This window comes from Apaloderma vittatum, unplaced genomic scaffold, assembly GCF_000703405.1.
Source record: "Apaloderma vittatum isolate BGI_N311 unplaced genomic scaffold, ASM70340v1 scaffold7001, whole genome shotgun sequence".
NCBI classification, from domain to species: domain Eukaryota; kingdom Metazoa; phylum Chordata; class Aves; order Trogoniformes; family Trogonidae; genus Apaloderma; species Apaloderma vittatum.
In genome coordinates this window covers 1-25,878 of record NW_009700784.1, presented here as the reverse complement: position 1 = coordinate 25,878, position 25,878 = coordinate 1, and the positions used below count along the sequence as shown (strand labels likewise).

At 40.3% G+C, this 25,878-nt stretch overlaps 1 protein-coding gene across 1 annotated transcript in view; it reads right to left on the bottom strand.

The window, feature by feature from the left end:
• LOC104281017 (histone-lysine N-methyltransferase 2C-like) overlaps positions 1-24,911 on the bottom strand; it is a 67,451-nt gene extending 42,540 nt beyond the window's left edge. The window contains 11 exon segments of the mRNA XM_009878867.1: positions 3,432-3,618; positions 5,233-5,363; positions 7,640-7,759; positions 9,658-9,786; positions 14,403-14,615; positions 15,997-16,062; positions 21,585-21,694; positions 22,302-22,466; positions 23,216-23,397; positions 24,535-24,639; positions 24,816-24,911. Of these exon segments, the coding sequence (XP_009877169.1) occupies positions 3,432-3,618; positions 5,233-5,363; positions 7,640-7,759; positions 9,658-9,786; positions 14,403-14,615; positions 15,997-16,062; positions 21,585-21,694; positions 22,302-22,466; positions 23,216-23,397; positions 24,535-24,639; positions 24,816-24,908 (1,501 nt within the window). The 5' untranslated portion in view covers positions 24,909-24,911.
• Between the last annotated feature and the right edge of the window lie 967 nt (positions 24,912-25,878).

Here is a 25,878-nt window from a genome sequence, read left to right as displayed (position 1 = left end):
ATTATCAGCCTTTAATTTTTCTGTAGTATTTTATGTTATGGTGTTTTTCTCCACAGTCCTTAATAATGTGCTTGGGAACAGGCCCTAAAAATTCAACTTCTCACAAATAAATTGTGTAAGTAGCTAGAAAGACCTCAGGCAGAAAAATATAACTGAAGAGTTTACCACTCATAGCTACAAACTGGCTGTGAATAAATTCAGCCTCCAAATTAGAGGGCTCCTAACTAGTAAGGCAATCAGATTCTGTAATGGCCTTTTGATGAGATTAATAGGTTGGAAAAAACCTACCTGTTTTCAAAATGGACCTTATTAAGTCTATAAAAAGGCTGAGTGTCGGTGATAGCAGAGGGCTATGATCCATAAGTCTCATATAAGACATCTAATTTAAAGTATATTTTTAGATTTTTCTTTTATTTTTTTCCTCATTTTAATTCCATGTGTGCTAAATATTATCTTGGAAACAACTAAATCATTTCAGTCAGCTGCTTCAGATCAGAATCAATAGCTGGCTGACATCTGCTGCCAAACAAATAGCTCAATACTGCTCATTAATCTGACTTTACCAGAGTGGAGATGAAAACTAAGACAAAGCAAAAGAAAAATAATTTGCCTGTAATGCTGGATCTCTAAGAGAGCACAGTTCTGCTATCTCACGACCCTGATTCCTCCAATGCATTTTTATTTATTTATGAAGTTCTAAAAGAATAAAAACTCCTCTCCCAAGGCTGCAGCCACCCTAAGAGCACACAATAACGCATCTAGTTATAAAACACCCCTCAGCAGCTTTTGAATCAGTTGCACAGAGACTCGGAGGATGCTCTCCTTTTGTCTAGGAAGAATTTCTTTAGCATTCTCTGGAGACCCTACTTGAACAGATGACTTTCAGCATCGCTAGAAAAAACATGCCGAATTTAAGCTATTTCAAAACTAAAGGAAAGATTGCATTGCCAGAGCCTTCGCGGAACACACCTCACCCGTCTGTCACCACAGACACCCAGGCCAAGGATCTCAGGAGAGATGTGGAGGGTTCTCAGACCACTCAGGATGCAACAGAGCCCCATCACCACCTTCTGCTTTAGCCCTGAACTGCCAGGGAGACGGCGGAGCGCCGATGCTCTGTGTCCCCAGCGAGCAAACCTTCACACTCTGCTCCAGCCCTTTCTTGGACATGATTTCCCGGGCTGGTCCCATGCAGAACACACCGTGCAGTGCACCACACCCGTTACAAAACCACAGGGAAGGTCAGTCTTCCAACGGAGGACAAAAACTGCGATCTCTTTGCCAGAAAGAAACCGGGAGTGGGAGTCTAAAGCTCACTTCAGTCACAGTTTCTAGAATTTAATAGTAAACAAAGGACGGCGGCCTTTCAGTACTCACAGGTGACCTAGAAGAAAGACGGGGACGACCTTTTTCTAGGGCCTGTTGCGACAGGACAAGCGGCAATAGTTTTAAACTAAAACAGAGGAGATTTACACTAGATATAAGACATTTTTTACAATGAGGGTGGTTAAACACCAGAACAGGTTGTTCCATCCCTGGAAACAGTCAAGGTCAGGCTGGACCAGGCTCTCAGCAGCCTGATCTGGTTGAAGATGTGCCTGCTCACTGCAGCGGGGTTGGACTAGACAACCTCTGAAGATCTCTTCCAACCCGAAACATTCTAAGATTCTAGAACTCCAAACCCTCTCTTCTGCTGGCTGCCAGCCCAGCAGTCAGTCAGTTCAGTGGCATCACCACCACTTACAATCAATCTCTCTCTCTCTCTCTCTCACATGTGGATGCTACTGTGGAAATAACTGGCTCCCACAAAGTCACAGTGAAAGAGTTAAGAAAAACTGCACTGGAACTGATCAATACTGGCAGATGACTTCACCCACTGGAGCTTCAACGACAACAAACATCTCCATCTGTACACAATTTGGCTGAAAAACTGAACAGTTGAGACACAATTGTTGAGAACATTCCTATGGCCAGAAAGCACTGTCCTTTGAGTCTCTCCTACGTACAATGGAAGAGACAGTAGGTTATCCACTAAAATCACTGCTAGGGATTTATTTATTAACAGTCACCTCATTATGATTTATTCCTCAATAAAAAGAAGAGGAAATTACAAAGTTTTACAACTTTGCTTATTATTAAAGAATGTGGGGGGGTTTTTTTTTAAAAAAAATCTTTCAAATCTTGGAAAACAAGAACATTATATTACAAGAACATTACATTATTATCAAGCTCATGAATTTCTAAAACTTTATACTACCATACTATATGAACATAAGTGACTTTAATTTTGCAGTTGGATAGGCCAGCAAGGACTTCCAAATCTCTATTTCTCTGGCTTCAAAAGAATGCTGGGGTAAAAAAAAGCCTATGTGAGCATATCTGCTTGTAGCGTTGGAACCAGTGAAACACAGATCCCCCTCCAGGGGAAGTTAATTTCTGCATCTTCTATTACTTAAAATTTCAACTGTGTAACAATCAATGTTTAATTATAACATAGCCTTTTGCTTTTCATTTAGCAGATTTTCACTGAGTAACAATCACAAAGAAGTGACCTTTCTTCAAATGACTCTCTGGACAAGAGAAACTGTATCCATGTGTGTAAATATTTTAGATGAAAAAACCTGTGAGGACCAGCTGGAACACAAGCCACAAATTAACTAACATACACAGGAAATAGTAACAGCTTTTTAAAATAATACCGAATTGTAAGACATCTCCAGCAACCAGCATATGCTACAAGATGCAGAGGAAAAAAAAACAACCAAACTTGGAGGGGCAGTAAGGTTTTCCCTTTTAATTGCTCCTTTGTGTGAAGCTGCCCTTTCAGCAGCACTTTACAATCCTCTGGCTATTTGCAAAACTCTCAGCAGTAACTTCAGTAAGGTTTTGCAAAGGAAAAAGCAAAAGATTGCCTAAGGGCTACAAACTCTACCTGGAAAGGGCACTCATGTTCAGAAAGGACATGGTGAACCAAAAATTCCGAGGAGATTGGCAACCTAAAATAATCTAAAACATTAAAGAAAATAAAAGATGGATGATATTCATCCAACTAATATTCACTAAACTACTAAAAATGTATTTTAATTAGAGTAATTTTGTCTTCTGCAATAATGGATCTGTATGCTTATTCTTGCACAGAATTAATTTTCATGGATTTTGTAGACATGGATGTTACAGTAAAGGAGTTTTCAGATGTGCATTAAGTGCCAATTGTTGTGCCATCCACCGGTGTGTCTAAAATAGCCGGAGCCCCTGAGCTGAGAATCACTGCTTACCGATGTAACTTAACCTCACAAGGACAGTTAACATACAGAACGTTGAAGAGTACATCAGGTAAACACTGTGAGAAAAGTGGAAAAGACAGTGGAGAAGGCCCAGTTTGAACAACAAAATCAAACTACTGAGTTATCACTAACTTCAGCTTTGTATACCTTGAGGTCCCAGTTTCGCCTGAGCTGGAGTGGAGGTTGAGCTAAGGAGGGGGTCGGATGAAGGATCCAGGAAATTCGTGGTCAGATTTGTTTTGCATGAGAGTGGAAGTGATTCTTCAGGTAAATTATCTAGACTCATCTTGGTTTGTCTACTGGTATCTAGAAGATCTTTCCCAAAGAAAGCTTCCTGCAAAGAAGACAAAATGATCCAATGTAGAAAGAACCTCGTGTCTACTAAGAAAGTGGGGTAAACAACAAAATTAAAATTAAAAGCCAGCAATTACCAGAAATATAAAACCATAGTTTTAGTCTCACATGCCTTCCAGTATGGTAGTATCTCTTCCGGGCTACCTGAGGTAGCTGTATTATTAATATTTTATGATTGATTTCATATCTTAAATTATACACGAAAACAACAGTCATCTTACGTATATGTGGCACAGACACTGTACCAATAAACTGTTACTGTAAATCATAAGCTTTCAGTATTTAAAATATCTATCCGTGCACAAAAAGGAGAGCCGAAGAAGCGGAATACCACTGGGAAACAAGATCAAGGCCACACAAGAAGTTTATGAAAAACAGGCAAACACACTGGGATCCAAATTCTAGACCAACCATGCACTGCGTTTCAGTTAGTGCAAAATCACCCTCATGTAGAACTGCAGGAACCAAACACCTGAAGATGTTTAACTTACATCAGTCTCTTTTAAACTATTATGTAAGAGCTATCACTCACCTAAGCCTGAGTACTCAGTAATTTAACAGCCTATCAAATTTTCACGCCAATTTTTATTCATTATATAAGAACTTATTGTATCTTCATGTAGTCTTTAAAACCTTGATTTAGGACACGGCTGCTAAAAATAAAGTTAAAGGCAGATTTTTTCAGTATCTTTTATTCTAACATGAGCAAAAGAAGAATCTAAGAAATGTTCTAGGTTTTACAGGAGCAAAACGTGCATTAATAAAAAAAGATTTATCCTCATTAATCCAAAGGAAATGTTGCCTAAGTATTGTCTTTTCAACTCACTTCCTCGCTTATGAAATACAGATTATTTTTAGACAAGAGATTGTTCTTTCTCTCTCTCTAAATTCTTTGTTTTCAATCTCAATACAGTCTATGTCATGACGTTTGGTGAACATCTACAAGATAAAGTTTTCACCAAAAAGGCGGCTGAGAAGAAGAGTGAGCAAATAATGTTCTCAGCGAGAGACATACATAAACCAGTAAGTTTATAAATTGGTTGAAGGTAGTTAAGTTGCTCAATTGCCATTAATATCCTGGTTATTATCCACAACAGCTACCGCTTACCTGCAAGGGACCATCGCAGAATTAATGGGGGGGAAAGAGCAGAGATTATTGCGGTGGGAATATGTAGGGCACATAAAACCACAGTAGGAAAACAAGTACCCCCATCAAATCATATTATATTATCTTTTGAAAAGAAAAATTAGTATCTTAAGGAAATGGCACGATCTAGGTAGAGAAATCCTACAGAGCTGAATGGTGAAAAATGTCATGTGTCACTCCACAGAGAAAAGAAAGATTTCTTTCCCCGCTGTCTCCTCACAGAGCAAGCAAAGATCTGTACACTAAGTAGTAACACCAGAGGACTGGAGATGTAACATAATATACAGCTTTCTGTACAAACTTATGAACATTCCTTACAAAAAATCCATTTCACTTGTATGATAAACTGCGAATTGGAAAAGAAACAGTAATGGTTTAAATGGATCAACACACATAAAGATCAGGTTTTTAAATGGATTTACACAACAAGTATAACAGTAGCTTTACCTGCAAGTAGGCAGGAAAGGTTTCTTCCAGTTTATTTTTCTTTTTTCTGTAACGCTTTTTTATTTTCTCAGTACTTTCAGAAGCTGGGGTAGACTCCTCAACTGGAGTGTCTGGCAGCTGCTCTGTCCAACCTAAAAAGTAACATTCAGGTGCAAATAAATAAACTACTTGGTATCTTGCTCTCAAGGTACAGTGACACCACACCTGACGTATCTTGCTACCTATCTGGATGCATGGGTTTACTGAATATCACTCTAGATATACTCTAAAGGTGCCTTTAACTAGCCAGCTGTGACCTGCCACCTCAGCACCTGGGCCCCGGCAGTAAGAAACACCACATGTGATACCAGTCACAGCACTATCTTGCTGTACCTCGGTGGCCAAAGACAGAAAAACTTAACTTCCATACCTCCTAGCCACCTAAGAATCTGGTAGTTCAAGAGAAATAAGAGGTGCCATTCAGCCTGATATTTGAAAACAGACCAAGGAAAACACCACAGGTAAAAGCAGAACTTTTTGCGTCCTGCTACTTCAAACTTGCTAAAGCTAATTACGTCAAGTTAATGACGCCGGGAAGTTATTTAAGAAACTATACGATCGTGGTAGTAAAATCAGCCACTCTTTGTACTGCAGTAATCTCTTGTCCTGTGTTCAGAGGACAGTGAGTAAGTGAGGCTCAGCACCGCTGTGACCTCCGCGCTGTTCGAGCTTTTGCAGAGAAAAGGGGCAGAACACGACAAGGGTAGCAAAGAACTTGGTACGGCTCATGAGCGCGGGCAGCTGAGAAGCAGGCTCTCCGCAAGCTGCAATGATTTAAAACATACCAAGATTTTCTGAGGGCTTTTTTTCTTAACAAGTAATTGTGCCAGAGCAGACTAAAAGAAGCTCAAACTTTTAACTGAAGAATACTCGTTTAAGAATACCACTTTTTAACAATACACATTGTACTGTTACCCTCAACAGGGCATTGACTTTTTAGGCAATTTTCTTTTTTTTTAACCTTCAGGGAGGAGATCCCTATAGAGATTAAAAACTTGAAAGCAAAATTTTCAGAAGTACCTGAAAAAAGTAGTATACTAGACTGAAACATTTACAAAGCAGAAAAACACAGGTATAACACTAATACTAAAAAGAAAGCAGGCGCTATATGTGAATGGAGGACCTTGCTAGCATACTCATCAGCACTGATAAAAGAAACACACTGGCTTCATGAAATAGCTCTACAAGTGAAAGTAAGGACAACATTTAACTATTAGTTTTTAATACAGCCTGGATGCTGTAGTAAAGATTCACTCTCCACCATGTTGTACAAATATAAAGCAAGAAAGTGATCTGGCTCTAGAAAAGTTAAAAACACAATAGTGAACAGACAGGAGAGAATAATCAGAGGAATCAGAGGCCAGAGTTTTCCGGGATAATACCAAACAACCTTCAGAAGTAGCCGTCTCGTTCTGCCAACTTTATAGGAAATAGGCTTTGAACTAAATACACTCCACACCTCACCTCAAAAATATCTCAGTGTTTTCTAAATCAGATATTGTGAACAAATCCAGATGGATGACGTAATTTAGTCTATCACACACAGAAAGCAAGAGAACCAGCCCCATAAGCAAAATCGGACGTCTTGTTAGGTGTCCAATTACTGACCACTGCTATATCAAAGGCATTTAAATGGCTTTGCTGAGAGAAGAGAAACCAAACAGAGTAGGATTCCTCAGCCCTGGAGAAGATAACAACTGATGGGAGAATATGACACACCCCTAGAAAAAAGTTATGCATTATTATGCAAAAATATATTAATATGGAATGACTTTTTAAAAATAATCTTTCACGACATAAAACACAAGGTAGTTTATGAAACTCTCAGATCTCCAATTATTTCTTCATGCAACAACAGCATATAATTGAACTCACTAATACAGGATTTTCCAGAGCATCAACAGACACATAAAAACATGAGGTACAGTTGTGGAACATGGAACACTGGTGAATATTAAAACTGAAGGTCCACAAGACACCTCTGGATTGTGACTACATCTGGAGGAAGGTGTATTAGAAAAAGGATTGCTCTAAACCTACGTCATTTTTATACTTTTTTCCTGTCTTCTACCAGCCAAAGCTAAGCTAAAGAGAACTCTGACACAGTAGAACAGTCCTTATAATCCTCACTATTTATCTCCTACAGTAGCCTGCAATTCATTGTTTGCTTCTTTGTAAATGATGGGCTCTGCTGAAATCACAAGTATGTAGGAATGAGTATTTTTCAGTTGTATTAATAAAGCCATCACGACAAACAAAAAACTTCTTCCTTTGTAGCACATCTCTGGAAGAATTCTAGGTTGATGAATTGCATAATTTTTATTGTATCAAGCATGGAAAAAAATCAAGAGCAAATTTCTGCACTTACCTTCATCTCTGCCAGGCAACTGCTCAGAAACAGATCCGGAAGAATCCTTCCTGGAGAGAGATCTTTTAGTCTTCCCCTGCCCCGTACGGCTTCTCTGACGTACCATAAATCCACCAATACCTAACAAGGATGCAAAAATTCAGTATACTGCTTAAAACTATGTTTCATAGTAAGAATGTGAGCCAAGATTATCTGCAGATAAAGGGGACTACTATCTCTGCAGAGGTCTATGAAAGAATCACAGCTACTTAAGGAGCTTTCATTCAGAGTTTAATGAAAAATGTCTGAATTTCAATGTCTTGGTGGGCATATATGTAACTATCAAAAAGGATCAGAATTTTAGGACTGCGAAACATCCTTCAGGAACTTCAGATCACCAAACCTTGCACCTTTCAGATGTTGGTTTTCCCCCTTCCCTTCCTTGGCAAGCTGATGAATTGGCTAGAATTGGAAGTCAATCTACCGTATGAAATCTATTAAAGAACCTTAAAAGCCCACAAAAAACCCTCTACAAATTGCACTAGAGAGTCTACCACTTCAATCGATGGTACTAGACAAGGATGTATCACAAAATAGAAAGATAATTCATCAGCATCAGTCTGCCTGAAACTCCAGAATCCTTCATTAAAGATTGACTGCGGTGCTCCTGACCCTTTACGGTTCGTGTGTGCACATGCATCGGGTGCAGCTTTGTTTCATTTTCCAGGGAAATTCTTGGCTGCAGAAGACTAAGAGACAGCTGCTCAACTCATGATTCCCAAACACTCAGAGCAAATGGAACTCTCCTCTCTTGAGGACCCAGCAGCAGATATAAGTGGCTTGTTGAGGTATACTACTTGGAGAGCAAAAGGAAACCTCTGACGTGATGTGGGTTTGTAGCACCCTCTCCCCAGGGTGGGCCCATGATGGAAGGTGAGAGACACACGGCCCTGACCGGCTGAGACGGGGCTCTGTGGGAAACGGTGTGGGGAAGGTACAAGGGAGCAGAGACTTGTTTAGCTACTGAAAGAGGAGCAAGAGAGACTGGACCAAGTTGTAACTCCTGCTTCCTTTCCTTCCTCCACTGTATTCCTTGCCTCCAGCTCCTCAATCATTTCATTGCCTCTGCTCTCCCCTACTATCTTTATTATCAGAAGACGCGGCCCGTTACACAAGCAGGACGGGTGTGACGGCAGAACACAGCAGTTGTGACTGCAAAGGCTACAATCAACGTCTTATCCGCAGTAGCGGGAGGCTGTGGAATGAAACACAGGCCCGACACGTTAACACAGATTCTGAGACATGCCAAGGTACGTGATGGAAAGGCTCTTCAAAAGCCAGGTGGTGTCTCAGCAGAGCTTATTATCTCGGGTTCGGTTTTAGCACTAATGAATCAGAGCAACTTCCCACAGAGTTGCTCAGTACCTCTGGCTTTTTCTGCCTGTAGACAGCTCAAGTGTCTCTGCACCCAAGACACAGTTAATCCACAGTCAAGTTAATTAAGACGACTGCACTAATAAATTAAGTGAACTAATCCAGTAACTGAATTCTCTAAAATTCACTGTCAGAAGTGATCTGCAAATAATTAGTAAATTATGTATTTCAGAAAATAAGATACTTGCAGAAAGTCCTCTAAAGTTCAGCTCTTCCCAGATACATACACATACGCTGGCCTTCATCAATTATGTAATTACAGCACATTTGCCTATCTAGTTAAGAGTCAGTATAAGGCATAGATTTGCACTACTAACCAGTAATTGACAGCATGCTAATAACAGGCATACTGCTGCGCAGCAACCTGTAGGAAAGTCTTTTGATAAAAGGACTAAAAATTATTTATAAATAAATAATTATTATTATATTAGGATAAATAATAGGGAAAAATGTAAAATAACAGGGAAAAAATGTAAAATAACAAATCAGCAGTAGAATACTTCAGAATTCCATACTAAGTTTGGGTAGGTTTTTTTTTAATTATACAGAAAAAAAGATTTAAAAGAAACAAAGGACACACAATCATATAAAATACTGTACGCTACCAGGTCTATATGGTTTTCTCTTCCTTTTTTTAATCCCATCAGCTCCCTCTGCCACTTTGGTATCATCATCCACAGCTTCCCGTTCTGGGCTGGAATCTGATTTTCCATCACAATCCATAAGATCCCCTTCTGCAGAAAAGAAGCAACGGTAACTTTAAATGGAAAAGGAAAAAAGATATTTCTCCAAAATTTCTGTATCTGACTTATTTCTGAGAAACTGATTTGAGAATGACAGATTCTTCAAAAGAATGGTAGATACTCGTACTCTCTAAACACTTTCAGGAAACCCACTCTATCTATGCACAAAAAAACCAGTATGTACATACGTTTCCTGCAAGATGATGTCTACACAAAACCAGAGAATAAATGCTATAGTTACTACACGTGAAAGTGAGAAATTTTTGTCACTCCTTTCAGAAGCTGAAAACCTGCAGCCTACACCTGGGCAGTAATGTTTACTGACTCTTGGTTTCGAGGGTTCTTGACTTGAAGCCTGGTGACTGACTGAAAGCAGACTGATCTATAAAGAGGAATCTGACTTACATAATAGAAAATTCAGCCCAAAGCAATGACTCAGCCTTGAAGATGGAGACTGTAACTTTGAGTTAGAGTTTATATTCTTTGGTAAGAAACAGATATAAAGTATGATGGCATTAAAAAGATTTTGGTGTTTAAGAGAAACGGAGTTAATTGTGTTTCTGATATCATAGAGTCATAGACTGGTTTGGGGTGGAATGGAAGGGACCTTAAAGATCAAGTTCTAACTCCTCTGCCATGGGCAGGGAGAGTCTCCACTAGACCAGGTTGCTCAAAGCCCCGTCCAACCTGGCCTTGAACACTTCCAGGGAGGGGACAGCCAGTTTTCCTGGGCAACTCATGCCAGTGTCTCACCACTCTCACAGTAAAGAATGTCTTCATAATATCTAATCTAAACCTACCCTCTTTCGGTTTGAAACCATTATCGCTTGTTCTACCACTACACTCCCTGATAAAGAGTCCCTCCCCTTCTTTCCTGTAGGCCCCCTTTAAGTACAGGGAGGCTGCTTAAGGTCTCCTTGAAGCCTTCTCCTCCCTAGGCTGAACAGCCCCAACTCTCTCAGCCTGTCCTCACGGAGGGGGGGGGGCGTGTTCCAGCCCCCTGGTCATCTTCGTGGCCTCCTGTGGACTTGCTCCAACAGGTCCATGTTGTTCTTACGTTAGTTATTCCCAAAATGTCATATGTTACATCTTCATTCTACTGTAAAGCTTTTGAAATGTTAAATATACTCTTGCCCCTGAAAAGATATTAGAATTCCATATAGAATTAGAATTGCTTTCGTTTTAGGTGTGTAATTCTACGTGGTCTAAACCCACACACAATTATAAAAGGGAGTGTCGAGGATTAGGGCTGGGCCAGCCACCAAACAAAACGACAGATGCTCTCTAATAATCTCTCTCCTCTCCCAAGGGGGAAGGGAAAGGGAATAAGGCAGAGAGACTTACAGATTAGAAAACTAGAACAGCTTTAATGAAACACTAAGAGTACTAACGAGGAAATAATGAAAATAATAAGATGCATACAAATATATACAAAACCAGTATCAAACCCAACTTCCTCCTGCCAGTAGCAATGCCCACTGATGCTGCAGAGCAGGCGGCACTGGGGAAGCCCCAGGCTCAGCGGCAGAGAAGAATCAGACACAGGAGCCAGGTTCAGGAACTCAAGGACTGTGATCAATGGCAGAGGAACGGATGGAGTCCTCCTCGGACGCTGGCTACTCAGGAAGGCTTAACCCCTGTGATCCCTCAGCTTTATACTGAATATGACGTGTATGGAATGGAAGACTTTTGTTGGCCAGTTCTGTGTCACTTGTTTTGTCTAATCCTTCCCAGAGGTGTGACATTTTACTTCCTTGCGACCCTTCTACTTCCCAGCACCCTATCGTGGCACAGAACACCTGCAGTGACTTGGTCACTAGAGGAGCAAGTAGAAGCAAGAGCCTTTCTGGGTACCAATCCCTGGCAGTGACTATAACCCCCAGGTGCTATCCCTTCAGTAGCCGGCACTGTCTGCAAAAACATGCTGTTAACTTCGAAACGTGCAGTCTCTTAGAAGAGGCTGAACTGAAAAGCAAAATCATTGAACAGAACCAGTTCTATTTAGCTCAAATCGGGACAAAGAAATACTGAGGAGAGCTGGACTCCTTCATACAACTGCTGCTGTGACAGAACTACAACCCTTGCTCTCGTACAGGCTGGGTCATGGACCACACTTTCCTACTGATGAAGACTTTTCTGCCTTTTACCAACAAAGCTGACTGCTCAGCAAAGGCAGTCTCCACCAGCTACCACAGCCAATTCCCTCCTCCTCTTAAAGTGACCACTTTTGGCAGAAGAGAAATCTGCTTGAGCACTACCATGTCCCGCTACACAAAGCAGCACATCGACCGCTCAACCCCACAGTGGCCCTTCCTATTTACTTACAAAGCCCAGCCCTACAAACAGTATCAAAGAGCCACATTAAGTTTATCACAGCTGAAGATCCCAAAGCAAGGTGAACTTTTAAGTGGACTTTAAAACGTGGAACACCTAAGGAAATGCCCAATATCATGAAAGTATAGATGAGATGGTAACGAAACTACCACAACCAACCTCAGTTTTCTCAGATACAGTCTCTTTTTTCCACTTGGAACTTCAGAGTCAAAGTAAGGGTTATTCCTCTTTGCCTGGAATTACTACACTACGCTGCACCCATTAAGGCTGTGACACAGCTTTAGCCATCCTGATGCTGATACAAAAATTTTGGATGTTCGGAGAACAGGCACTGATCCACTCTGCAGAGTTTCCAGTAAATCCAGCCAATCTACCATGTACACGCTGTGCTGTTACTGTCTCCCGTATGTATGTGCTCTGTCTCTCAAAAAGGCAACAAAAGGTAACCAGAACTGAAACTGAAGCCTGGGGAAGCTTTGGCTCTCCCTTTCATACTCTGCTCTTACATTTATATATCCTGTTATCTAGTTGAAAACGGATACCTGTGAATGCCAACAAGCAGATAATGAAGTTAGAAAAAAGCTATGCAGAAAACAGGTACATGTTTGTAAAGGTAAAGATGCCTAACCACTGAGAAAGAACAAGGGGAATGGTTAATTCTCTATCTTCATGCCTTCAAACCAAATTCAAAAGTGTTCTTTGCTTTCAGAGACCCACCTGATGAACTATATGAAAGCATGAGATGAAATTTAAGAGTCAGTGTAATGGCAGGGTAAGGTACCAGACCCTGTGAATACTGAAACAAGTGAAAGAAAAACAACTAGTTTGCTGTTTCAAAGGTTATAAACAAATAAAGGGAAACTATTATTAACAAAACAGCAGACTGCAACAATGCACTAATCAAATAGGAACAATCATTTTATCAACAAGTTAACGCTGAAACCGCACTGACAGTTAAACTACCCAGCTATCTCAAGTACACTCTCTGTATCTAAAAAAAGCTTCTTATGACATTTAATCTGATTAACAACGTGGCAATGTTGCATAAACAGAAAGCACTTTAGATGGTGGTGCGGTGGGGTGCCCATGTTCCTCTGTTCCTCTCGTAACAAACACCTGCACAACTCACGTAATGACTTTCCCACCTGCCTGTAAGTCAGGCTTTCCCCTGCCCGTGCATTAACACCCATTCTGCCAACACGCTTATCAGGATGAACAGCCAGCCCGTGGCAAAGAGGACAGGAGAATGGCACTGTACCACTGGCTGTCTGTTCTAATGTCAGAAGAGCGGGGATTGGAAGAGTGGGGGTGGCTCCTCCGATATCCTTCTCCCGCTCTCATGTCCCACCTTTGGGCTTCTCTAGCTGGGGCTGCCGGGCTCGCTCAGCTGGGAGGGAAGCAGAAAAGACAAGCACCGCTGGCCCTAGGATGGTGGATCTTTGCTGCCTGTCTAGACTGGTGGCGGAAAGAGCTCTCCCACGGGCTGCTCCTGCTGACTGAAATGTCATCCCCATGCCCAGGGATGTGTTTGGGTAGGCAAGTGTTAACCCAGATCCCTTCATCTCATCAGCCCTAGGAAGTCACAAAAATGCTGCTAAATCTTGCCTCGACTCCACACTCCACAGGTACCGCATCCTGGCATCTGAAACCCTTCAGTAGGACTCTACGTACAGCATCATCTACTTGAACTACAGCAACATCCAGAATTCAGTTCCCAACTCAAAATCTGCCTTAAATTCTACTGTGGAAACGAGGACAATCAGAACACTCATTTTGTCTATGGAAATATAAGATTTTTTTTCCTTTGGACTCTCAGTTCAGCCTGCCTTATTTTTCTTTCAGAAAAGAAGAAATACTCTCAGCTCCACTTTCCCCCTTGTTTAAAATACCAGCTTTACAGTGATCTAGACACTGCACTGCTGATCCAGTGTTGCCACTTTTAAACAGTGCTTGCACAAATCTGAGAGCCTCAGGATACACTGTACTCGGCGAGCGCACAGCATTTCCCACAGGTAACCCAAGGATTAGACAAAAGGGCAACTGGTATTCCCAGTCTAAGAAAGGTGAGTTTCCTAAAAGACAGATGATCCATGAACAGAAGAACAAGGAAAAGCCCTGAAATGGACAATGAGCCATGACTATTGTCCAAGTAACTTCCATAAAGCACTCTGTACAGAAATATATGAGTACAAGTATAATAAAAACTCTCAGGGATATTTGCAATACACACATGTACTGCAACACCCCAAGACATGCCAAAAGTAGACTGCTACCTCTACTGTCATCCATCTCCCCATCTCGTGAGTGTTCTGACTGGGCATCTGGGGGTGTCTGAAGCACAGCCACACTGTTCTGATTTATAATCTTCAGTTTAAGCTTTGGTTTCGTCCGTTTTCTTCTTGGTACTGTAACAGTTAGGCTCTGTAACTGAGACATGCCGGATTCTGTCAAGCAGACTCCATCCTGGGTGTATGTCTTCGGTGGGTCTATAAAAGTTAAATGAATCATAACAGCAATATAAAACTCTTTAATGTACAAGTCTTAGCCTTTCAGGAACAGCACTTTTAAGAGATAATAATCCACATGTATGGAGCTGATTCACGAGTGAGGAAATTGGTATAAATACACCAGAGATATCTGATACTGTCTTACATGTTACAGTTACAGCTTCATAACTGAGTCAAATCCAGCAAATTACATTGCTACAAAACAATTTACAACAAGGACTCATTAGAAAGAACAATCTGATTATGGAAACTGGTGTCTTGCAGGGTATTTCTGTATCCTTGGCACTCAGAAAACTGTAAAAGTCCTCCTTTGGGTCCCTGTTGCTCATCAGCCAAGGTCCTCTGCTTCGTACCTTCACCTTATTAATGACCTTACATCTCCCAGAAACCCTGAAAACCTTATCAGCCCCATTTCATAGGCAGATAAAAGCCAAGCTACATCAAGTGAGCTGCTCAAGATCAAATTGGAAATCATGGGTGGAACCCAGATCTCCCAAGACCGCTTCCTCCTCAAGCTGTTATGTGGCAACTGAGTCTGGGGGTAAACTCCAGCTTTCCCCAATTCATCACGCAGAAAGGTTCTGTCACCTGTGCTGGGGCTCTGCTAGTGGAGGTCTGGGAACTTTCAGAGAATTACCAAATAATGACGAGGCTGGGACAACGCTTCTGCTCTTCAGAGCCAATTAAATAATGATCTGATAACACAGTTTTTGAAAACATATAAACATCCTAACACCTATTTCCTTGAACATAAAATATTTTCTTAGGTAACATCTCACACCTCCAAACACAGCTGGTTTTGAACACAGTTCTTCCCAGATGACTTTTCTTGCTAAAAAAAAAAGTTCCCTTTAAAAAAAATAAATAACCATATACTCTTTTTTCGAACTGAAGATTTGAGGAGACCGAAATTTGTGTGGTATCAAATTCTGACATGACAGAAGCTGTCAGGTACTATCATTGTAAAACGTGACTTGTGAGTAGGCTTGTCAGGATTATCAATTTCTAGCACAAACTAGACAGGTAGAGAAAAGTTGTGTCCTCCTACAGCTCGAGCCTGTAAACATTTCTGTGCATGCCTGACTCAGCCCCACTGTGTTATCACTGCTAATATTAAGGCAAGCAACTAAGTCTGCAGGATCAAAGCATAATTTTAGGTCATTATTACAGTGCAGCTATGGCAGGCAAAAGAGAAGAAAGAGAGAATGCGGAAAAAAAATGAAAAGCATGCTGTGGTAACTGAAGGACAGTTAATGCTGTGTGTTATAAAACAAGAGAAAAATGAATTTTTTTGTCTCATGTAAAAATATATCCTTCAAATATGCTAAATGATCAAAGATTAAGCATTTACATTCTTTACCTAGTTCTTTTGATTTTGAAATAATCTGAGCTCCAACTGATGAATCACAACAGTCCAAAGAAGGCACTGAAAAATACAAGGAAAATAATTTCAACTTTTAAAAATGGTGACTTGATTTAATCTGAACTATCAATTAATTTTCCTTCAAACAGTTCCATTAAACTCCCTAGTTTATGCTGTTGGCAACAGCCACTAGCACCTTTATTTTAAAGTGCTTTCCAGTGTCACAAAGATGTGACTACAAAACAAGCCTGATATAAACTGAAGTCCTCCAACTTCTAGAGCCAAGAACAGCATTGGACTGGCACTGAGCTCGACGGTAAATTATCTCCTTCTAATGGACCAAGGACAAATGAACACACTGGATCTACTGTATCGAAAATTAACCTCTACAATCGTCATGAAGTCTAGGTTTTGTTGACCTAAGCATGAAAATTGGGAGGGCTTTATGAACGGGGTATCAGCCGCCGTCGTATTTCCCCAAGGAGGGGCAGGCACACGCCGGCAGCTTCGTGCACAAGATTCCAGCTGTGTCTGTGCTGTCGGGTCTCTTACACAGCACAGGTGAGACGGCTCATGTATGCGCAAACAGATGAAAGAGGACTTGCTGAAGTTAGGCAGGGTAATTCTTATTCAAGACAAGAGTATTGATATATGGAACAGCAGAAACTCAACTTTCAAAAACCGACAGCTTCTGCGCTTCAGGGAAGCACTGGAACAGGGTGACCGAACCAATAATGATCAAAATGTCCTATAACACTGCGGCACTGTTGTTGTGGGTAGGAATGCTCTTCTTATCTGCCGTAATTACAATAACTGTAATCATGCTTCCCTAAGCTCTGATGTGCCGACTAGACTTTTAATATTAGTAGCGACTTTAAGAGATTAGGTAGGCAGGGTAAGTAAAACGAAATTAGAAGCTTTTCTCTCACAACACTGAGAACTAGAACCAGAAAGCCTGTTAGTCTGACACAGTGAGAATTACCATATAGGCAAGTTTATCCATGCTGCTTTCTTTTTTGTTTTTTTTTTTGCCTAGAAATCTTATCCACGCTGGAGTTAAGACTCAGACCAACATCTGCCTCACAAGATGAGGCCACTGAGGCAGAGCATTTGCGGGAGGTTCAGCCCACCGGCCGCGTGCTGCGGCTCACCACCCCACGTACAAGGTGGGACCGGGGGCCTGACCACGAATAGCACAAAAGCTTCCAAGCAACACTTAAATTCTTCACTAAATACAATAATGAAGATGCAATCTGGAGGATGCTTACTAAGCATGTGAAAAAAAAAAATTGAGGGAAAGTAAAAGCCTGTCTTGAAAAACTACAGTCCTTTAAAAGTTTTATTTAAGTCTATGAAGTGTATGATACAGAAACCAGCATTCCGTGCAATTAGTAAATGACAGCAGTCTGTGAAAATTACAGAAAAACTGATAACCCAACAGTGGAAGGAAAAGACAAGGAAAACAATAATTTGAAAGTGAGCTTTTGAAAGAAACATTGCACTGGAAGGAAATTAAAAAAAACAAACCACACCATGGGACAAGCTGCAGGATGGAAGATACTCAAAAGCATTGAACCGAAAGAACAAAAAAGGGCAGATTGTAAGAAATATTTAAGGTGGAATAAGGCATCATCTGTTCATTTAACTTATTATAATTTACAAGATGTTTTAAGAGACAGAGAGAGATAGCAATTACTGAACTGGAATCTAAGGTAAACAAAAATTTCAGAAAGACACCTGTGAATGGGAATTCGAAATCCTTATTTAAAAGTCAAAGAACAGTGAGCGTTCTTCTGGGCCAGGTCAGTTTGTGAGCAATTTTAGCTCTGGAGACTGCATAGAGTTGGAACAGTCGCATAAACAAGTTGATAGTGACAGAGGTGGGGCCTTCAGAGACCAACTCAGAAAAGCTGCACAAATAAACAGTGTTTGAAGACAGTATCAAACAGACTTCCAGAAAAGAAGCTAATTAGAGTGCAGAATAAGGACTAAAATCAATAAAATAGATAACAGAGAAACACAGTACTGTTAGAGAAAGACTGTACAAGGGAAAAAATTAAGCATTGAACAAAAAAGTGCTTTCTGAGGCGCTTAGATGAAGTTTAAACAAAATTACTAGGCTTATTTGCAAAGGGGTTTAAACATGATGAATATTGTACATCATTTAGCAGCTTCAGTTGAGAACAAGTAATTGCACAGAATACAATACAATGAGAAGAATCGCAGTTTCAAAAAGAAAGGAGGCTGCCATTTGGAAGGCTCTAACAGAAAAGAGCACTTCAAGGAAGAAAGGAAATCAGCACAAGGCATGGAGCAAAATGGTTGATGAAGAAACACAACACTGAGCAGCACTAGTGGGTGCTGGCGTAACAGGGAGCGTAACGCAGGGACCCCTTTGGAAATACAGTAACTTACAACGACATGAAGAGTTGACATAATAAATACACCAAATGATAAAAAGAGCCCCAAAGTTAACTTTTTAACATACAGTATTATGCTGTTTCTGCATCCTCTCTTTGTAAAATACACAGAATGAAGTTTCAGAATGAGGGAAAGTTTAATTCAGTTCCACGAGAACCGTACAACAGAGGCTCCCAGCCGTGACACCGGTATCACTGGCAGTTAGCTCGGATGTAGCAAGTGACGCAAACTCCTCCGTGCCTCCGCGGGCAGCTCACTTGAGCCCCAGAAAGAACACGTGCCCGGGGCAGCCACCAGCCACCGTTACCAGATCAGTTGTACCTGGCTAAGGAACGCCAGGCAGAGTCGGGTCCTTTGCCTCCTGCAGAGGACAAAAAAATAACACCAAGGGAGGAGGAAGCCGGAGTTACGGGGATGGAGCGAGGGCGGGAGTTAAGCGAGGAAGAGGCAGCATTTGCAGCAAGGGCAAACAACAGAGGGGCACAAGCGAAGGGCAGATGGCTGAGTGCTGCTCCTCAAGGAGGGAATGTGGACGAGGGATGCGCACACCTCCACGTCCGGGAGTTACAGGACTGAAGGAAAGCTGCTGCTACCTAGAGCAGCTGCCAATACCCACCCACGGTAACACTCAAGCAATCTAAACAAGACAAAAAATTCTGCAAGGCACAGCGATATCTTGGGGACATACAACTTGAGACCGTACTAAGAGGAAGATTATGAAACACCTATCAGAGACGTTTATTTCAAAAGAATCTAGTAATGAATGTTTACAGTATACTATTTTGGAGCAAATTTTACCATAGTCTGGGGTTTGATATTCACGTACGTTCAAGAATAAAAAAAAAATACTTAGATTTTATTTCTGTTTTCTGAAGAAGATCAGTTAGTAAGATTACCAGATACGCATCTGGTGTTCTTGCAACAGGAAAGAGAAATTTAAACTTCTGTGTTCAGAAATGAAGAAAAATTGAAGCTTTTTCTCAATACCTCCACGCTACAAGCATTTACTCTTTACCAACAGTAAATCTGCAACATATTGGCAATTAACTAGGTTGAGGAGCTCTTGCTTTTTCTACAAAGAAAGTAGTTTAAAAGCTTGCAATAATACTTGAAACAACACATTAGTATCCTCTGTGGTACATCAAATGGAAAAATCAAGAACCATCCCAGTAAGAAAAATGTAATACGGTACATTTTAAGAAGCTTTCTACTATCAGCTGAAGTATGTTTTCCTGAGTTTATCAAATGCCAATTGTTCTCACTTTGAAACAAAACAAAATAGAGAAAATTTTCAAAGGAGTTGTAGAATAATTAATAAAAGACCAAAACACTGTGTATAGAAGTACATGCAAGTATTTCTATGAACATGCATTCAAGGCCATATTCAGACGTGCAACCGTGCAAATGTACATGTTAAAGTACTATATATACACTGAGTTGAAACGTGAAAGAATAAGCAGAGAAACTTGTCTTAGAAGAAAAGGTGACAAAAAACCTGCAAAGAAAGCTTGGGAACTCCCTGAGAGGTCTCATGGAACTGGTTCCTATTGCCTGGAATAAGCATGTATCACCTTGGAGTAACAAACCTTAGGAACACAACTTCATGAAGGTGTGCAGGACGGACTAACTCAGAGGCCAGCTCATTCCTGGAAGTGAAACCTCTCCAACACAATCTTGTGAAATTGTTTCATCTCATGTTATGGGCTTTAATTTTCTCTAAAAGGTAGCTCTGCCAGCTCCAAAGTGGAAGGAAGAGGGAGTATTTCTTGGATTTAAGTGCCCAAAGCTTATTACCAAAATAAACAAAAATCTGTGTTTTATCTGCAAGTTCCTTCGTTTTCCCACTGTTCCATCTCTTTGAATTTGTGAAAGCAGGTTCCAAAATTGAAGTGACTTGCAGAAATACCTAAGTCACTCTTCTAACAGTGTTAAAGGCAGGACACTCGGAAGCGTTTCACAACAAGGAAGCACACGTATCTCCATGGCTGTGTCAGGAAGTTACAATTACTGCCACACTGTAACGAGGAGATGGCAGCGTAAAGGGACATCAGATGCTCTATCGAACTTTTCCTGGCAGACATCTCAGAACACATGCCTCACCTATCTTCAGTCTTGCTCAAAAAGCCAATTTTACTGACATCTTAGTTCATTTTAGTTCTTGTACCTTCTTCCTACCATACTCTCATGATATCCCATGAAGAGCTAATGCGAACACTTCAACGTGCAATTACGCTAAAGATGGGCAGAGGTGTCTGTGCTCTGTTCAAGAAGCAGACTGAGGCAGAAACTCCCATGAGCTGACATGCAGAGAAACCAGAGCCGGGACACCACCCTTGTAGCGAGGCCATAAATCATGGAACAGGCCAATATAATTGCTGACAGGCCACTCTCAGTGACATTAACCAGCACCATCGCACAGAACCAGATGCTGGAGCTGCGCTTAAAACTGCAGTAACCTGAAGTACCGGTGGCACAGAGCTGCAATAAGGACTCATGAGGAAGTTGGTTCATAGATTCTCTGATAACAGGTACAGAGGAGAGCAAAGTTCATCAGGAAGAACTGTATGTTTTATCTAACAAGAAAGCAGCAACTCCCAAGCAGGAAAGTATGGTGAATTTTTTTAAAGCTTGTAGCTAGGGAGGGAAGCATCGGTCTTAAATACTGGGATTGCTGAGGGAGTGGCATTAATAAAACTTTAGGGAGGAGGGGGGAAAATGCTTATACAGACTGCTGTTATGAGCTACTACTCTTCAGATAGACTCAAACTATCAAAATATATAACATTTTTCTGCTTAGAATTGATTTTCAGATTCCTCTGCAGTTAGTAACTCCACAGAACTGGTCTTTCGTCCTTCCAATTCACACAGTGAGATGCCTTTTACCCTTTTCAACACCAGATGCTTTTAGTTGTTTACCCAAATCATCTCCGATAAATTGTAGCCAGAATTCCCCCTGCCAGTTTTTTTTTTGGCCTTGCAGTCAATCACTAGAGGGTGCGAAAGAGCTGAGGACACTTCCAGAAGGGTCCTTAAAATAAATACCAAAAAAAAAATCTTACTTCCACCATGAGCCAAATCTCCACCAGAGAAAAGAACCGTAATACATTCCCAAACCTATTTATTATAGTGTGCAATCCTGCCGTTCGTTTCAATTGTCTTCTTACCGTTTGTTGGTGGTATGTATGGCCTACAAATGGTACAGTCAAACCCCAGATCAGCTATGTTTTCCACTTCCTCCTCTGTGCTTAAGTTCTGACAGATTGCATGCATCCATCTAGAAATTAAGTGGGAGAAAAAAATACAATTTAAAGGAAATACGTGGTGTTTTAGGAGATCCAATTATCAGTATAGGGCCCAAGTGAATGAGAAATACTAGTTTAAATTCTGCTAGGGAGAAACGATGAATCAGGTTCCTCACATATAGTATTACCCTGTAGTCATGTATGTTAAATATTGTCTATATAGTATCAGATTATCTCCTTCCTTTCACAGGAAGGAGCTCTCTATAAAACAATGTCCTGGAAGCAAGTATGTCTTAGTATTATAATTTTCTTCCTATATTGCAATCATTGTAACTAATTCGATACTTTGCAATTTAGATTTTGCCTCACAACAATAATCTTGCAAGCTAAATTAAGGTGTTGTGTTGCTTTTTTTACAGAGGGGGAAAACGAGGCACAGAGCCATTAATTAATTAGCCCCGAGTCATGCCGTTCAAGTCTGTGGTACAACCAGGAACAAACTAATACCAGACTTCTGAGACTCAATCCAGTGCACTTGACCACAAGACCATTCCCTTCATCTCCACGCTTTTACATTAGGGGAAAAATTTAAAATAAGCCTCAAACAGGAAAAACCTGTAAAATATTAAAAATCCTTACCGATCACACTGTCTGCACTGAATTATAAGCTCTTCATCCCTGTAAGTGCGATAGCAGATTGGGCAGGTAGACAAACTTGCGCAGGGAGCACACTGTGTGTAATTATTTTGCCATTCACATCTTAAACCTGGAGAAGTTGCTCCACAGTGTCTGCACCAAACACACCTGCAGAACAGACAAAATGAACTATTACTTGCAGTTCACAGGAAGATTATCTTCTGTCTTTAAAATCCTCCTACTTAGAACTGGGTAAGTAATTAAGTTTTACATCACTAACCATTGTGGGGTGGGTGGACCTCAAATTAATTTTTTAACTGAATGAAAATGATATTATTTAGATTTTGAACACTACCAACATTTTTAAAATGCTTTAAAGAAAGTTCCTAAATAAGAATCCCCTTCAATCTGCAGAAGCAGGCAGATGGGTATTTATAACAGCTCAACACATCAAAGGAGTTTCTTCTTCCAGTTGCCATTCACTTTGAGATATGGAGACCTAAACCATGTGAGAGGTTGAGTCTGTTTGTACTTCACCCAAGTGAAACAAAACGTTTTCAGAGGGTCTTATTTTGAGAACAATTTGGTAAAGCACCCATTCATTTTCCAGGTGAACCTAGGAATGAATGTTCCAATGAATGTAAATTGCATTTCTTTTTGGCTAAGAGCTTCGGAAGAAAAATTCTGTTTGCCTCTACTTACGTGGTTTTGGGCATGAAGAAACAGTATTAAGAGATGACAGTTGCCTTATTAAACTAGTAATCAAACGAAACAATTCAAAATATTTTGTTTGCTTTAATACACCTATTTTAAACACAATTAAAACATTCTTAAAGTTCAATTGACATTGCAAACACGGTGACAAAAAGCAAAAGAGGCGAGTGGTCAAGTATTTCTGACCCCAGTTCCAAACACACCATTTGCACTTCCAGCCTCCCTTGGGCACGGTCTGTAGCGGCGGATCCAGGCAGTAGGTGTGGTAGCTGATGTCGCAGTCGTCGCAGAGCAGCAGCCTGCCCGGGTCCGTGGCTTTCCCACAGGCTTCGCACACCGTGCACTCCAGGCACCTCCAGCCTTTGCTAAGCACCACTTTAGTAATCTGCAAAGGGCGAGGTGAAAGTGATTTGAGAAGTGCTCTGCGAAGCGCAGTCGCTGTGCAAATTAAGGTCTGGCTAGTGGAGAACAGGGCGCTCTTCTGTGCACACCATCCACATCACAAGTAGCCGTTTATCAATTAGACTTTCTGAAGTTTCAACAAATGCAAACGGATTAAACAGAAAGAAACTGTAATTACTGACATTTTTCCAGAATGTAATTTCTTTGGATAAACTACCATACCAGAGAATACATACTGTGTGCAGGGCATTTTACTCCTTGTAGGAGTATACGGTCCTACAGTTGATGAAGGTTTTTTTAACTGTGTAGTAAAGCCAGGATTCAGGTCACTACAAACTCTGCATCCTTCCTAAATTACCTGTGATAACTAGTACTGGGGTTTTAGTCATCTGAAGTAAACAACTAATTTATTGCAATTAATACATAATGGAAAAGTAGCATATAAATATAAACCCAAATTAGATTTGCATGAAATATGCATACGGCATTTTGTAAAGTACATTTAAACTAAAGTTTTGTGACATGTTTAAAAAAATCCCCCTTTCACATAGAGGTACTTATATGGTAAACAGTAATGAGTGTACAGTGTATATATTGCAGTAAATAGCTTATTTTGTGCTTGCTAAGTCATCTCATACCATTCAAATTTAATTTTCACACATTCTCTCCTAGACTAATGAATGCAAAATGTATTAATTAACCACTCCAACTGCTGTCAATTCTGACAGTCAACAGACAAATTTAATCAACTAAACCTTATGCCCCTAGTAAATGAAGATGCAGTCTAATTTTTTTCTTTGTTTTTAATTCTGCTTGTATTTAGGTTTTAAGCCTATATCTCAAACTGTTATTTTAACCAACTGCTGGATAATCAGCGCTATTTATGGTTGCGAAATCACAAAAAGGTTAATTTCTCTGGAGGCAATGCATACCATAAAATGACATTTAATTAAAGTCTTTCACAAGTCGCATACAAATAATGGTCACATTAGCTGATGAATATCTAACAAGTTAATGACTCCCCTAATTACCACAAAACCGAAGGCAGCATAGTGCCATTAAAGTACAATCTGGAAACAGTCTAATCAAGTAATTTTTTTTATGTAACGAAAGCGCTCACCTTAATACTGACACAGTATGGATGGTAACACTGACCACATTGAGAACACGCAAGCAACCTGCCCTCAGCACCTTGGCCGAAACTCCCACAAACCACACACATATCCTGAAATGATAGAGAAGAGCAGATTTTTAACATGTGCCAGACACTAAATTCTGAAAACGCGACTTCGACTCCAGCTAGCTTGCTATACAATTCAACTCCTAACAAAGACATTTGTTTACTTTTTTCTAATTAAAAACAGAGAAACAAACTGAAAATACAGTAACTACTATCCTTACCTGATGGAGAGTGAACTTGTCACTATTAGAGAAGAGGACAACTGTATTATGCATTGAGTTTTCTTCCTCGTCTTTGTTAGATGAAATATCCATAGTTGTGACCTATTAAAAAACCAGAAAATCTAAATAGCAAACACAGAACATTTTCTAAGACATAAAACAAGATAAAAATCTCTAAATATGTTTATTTTTAATAGTACCAGAAAAGCTTTGCAAGTATTTATTCACACACTATGAACTTTCATGAGAAATTGCTATACATATCCACATTTTCACACCAATACAACTATCACCACTACTTCAGTTTCAGAGACACATTCTCTTTCTCTCCTTTGTTCACCTTTACACATCCCCCATTGCAGTTGGAAATGGAAATGGAAGGAAAGAAGCAGGAATTGTCATACTGTGACCAGTCTGCTCTGTTCCCTACATGTAAACACTGAAGCTCTTTCCATCGAGCAGTTAATTGCAGCGACATACTTTTGACTACTAATTCAAAGAGCAATTGCAGAAATGTATTTTATCCCATATTGCCTAAAATGTGGTTTAGTTAACGTTCCAAGTAATTTAGAGGAATAAGCAAGAGTTTCAATAGTTAAGTTTCTTTATGAAGCTTCTCTATCTTGCTCATAAAAACTTGCACTGAACTTGAAATGGCTGTTTGGATCTCAATCTGTAACCTCTTACCGTAGACAGTCATTCTCCTTTTGATCAAGAGACTGTTACTCTAACCTGCCCTTTATTAATTCAGCACATACATGTACAAAGAGCTTCACAAAAAGAAAAGAAAAAAAGACATCAGCTGTGCCTGACTTCCATGTAAATCCTGCCTTGCAGAATTTGCTATCCATGAATTGAAATTAGCAGGCCTAATTATTTACTCTCTGAACCAGTAGCAGCCATGGAAGTTTGGAAGACAAGAGTACACAGTTCTGTATAAAAGAATAAATGCATGATAGTGAACAGTAACTTTGTTTTACCAGCTGTTGTAATTTTATAAATACGGATTGGTTTATATACAGTTTAGGCTTTACACAGACAACTTTGCTTAAATAGTAGTTTT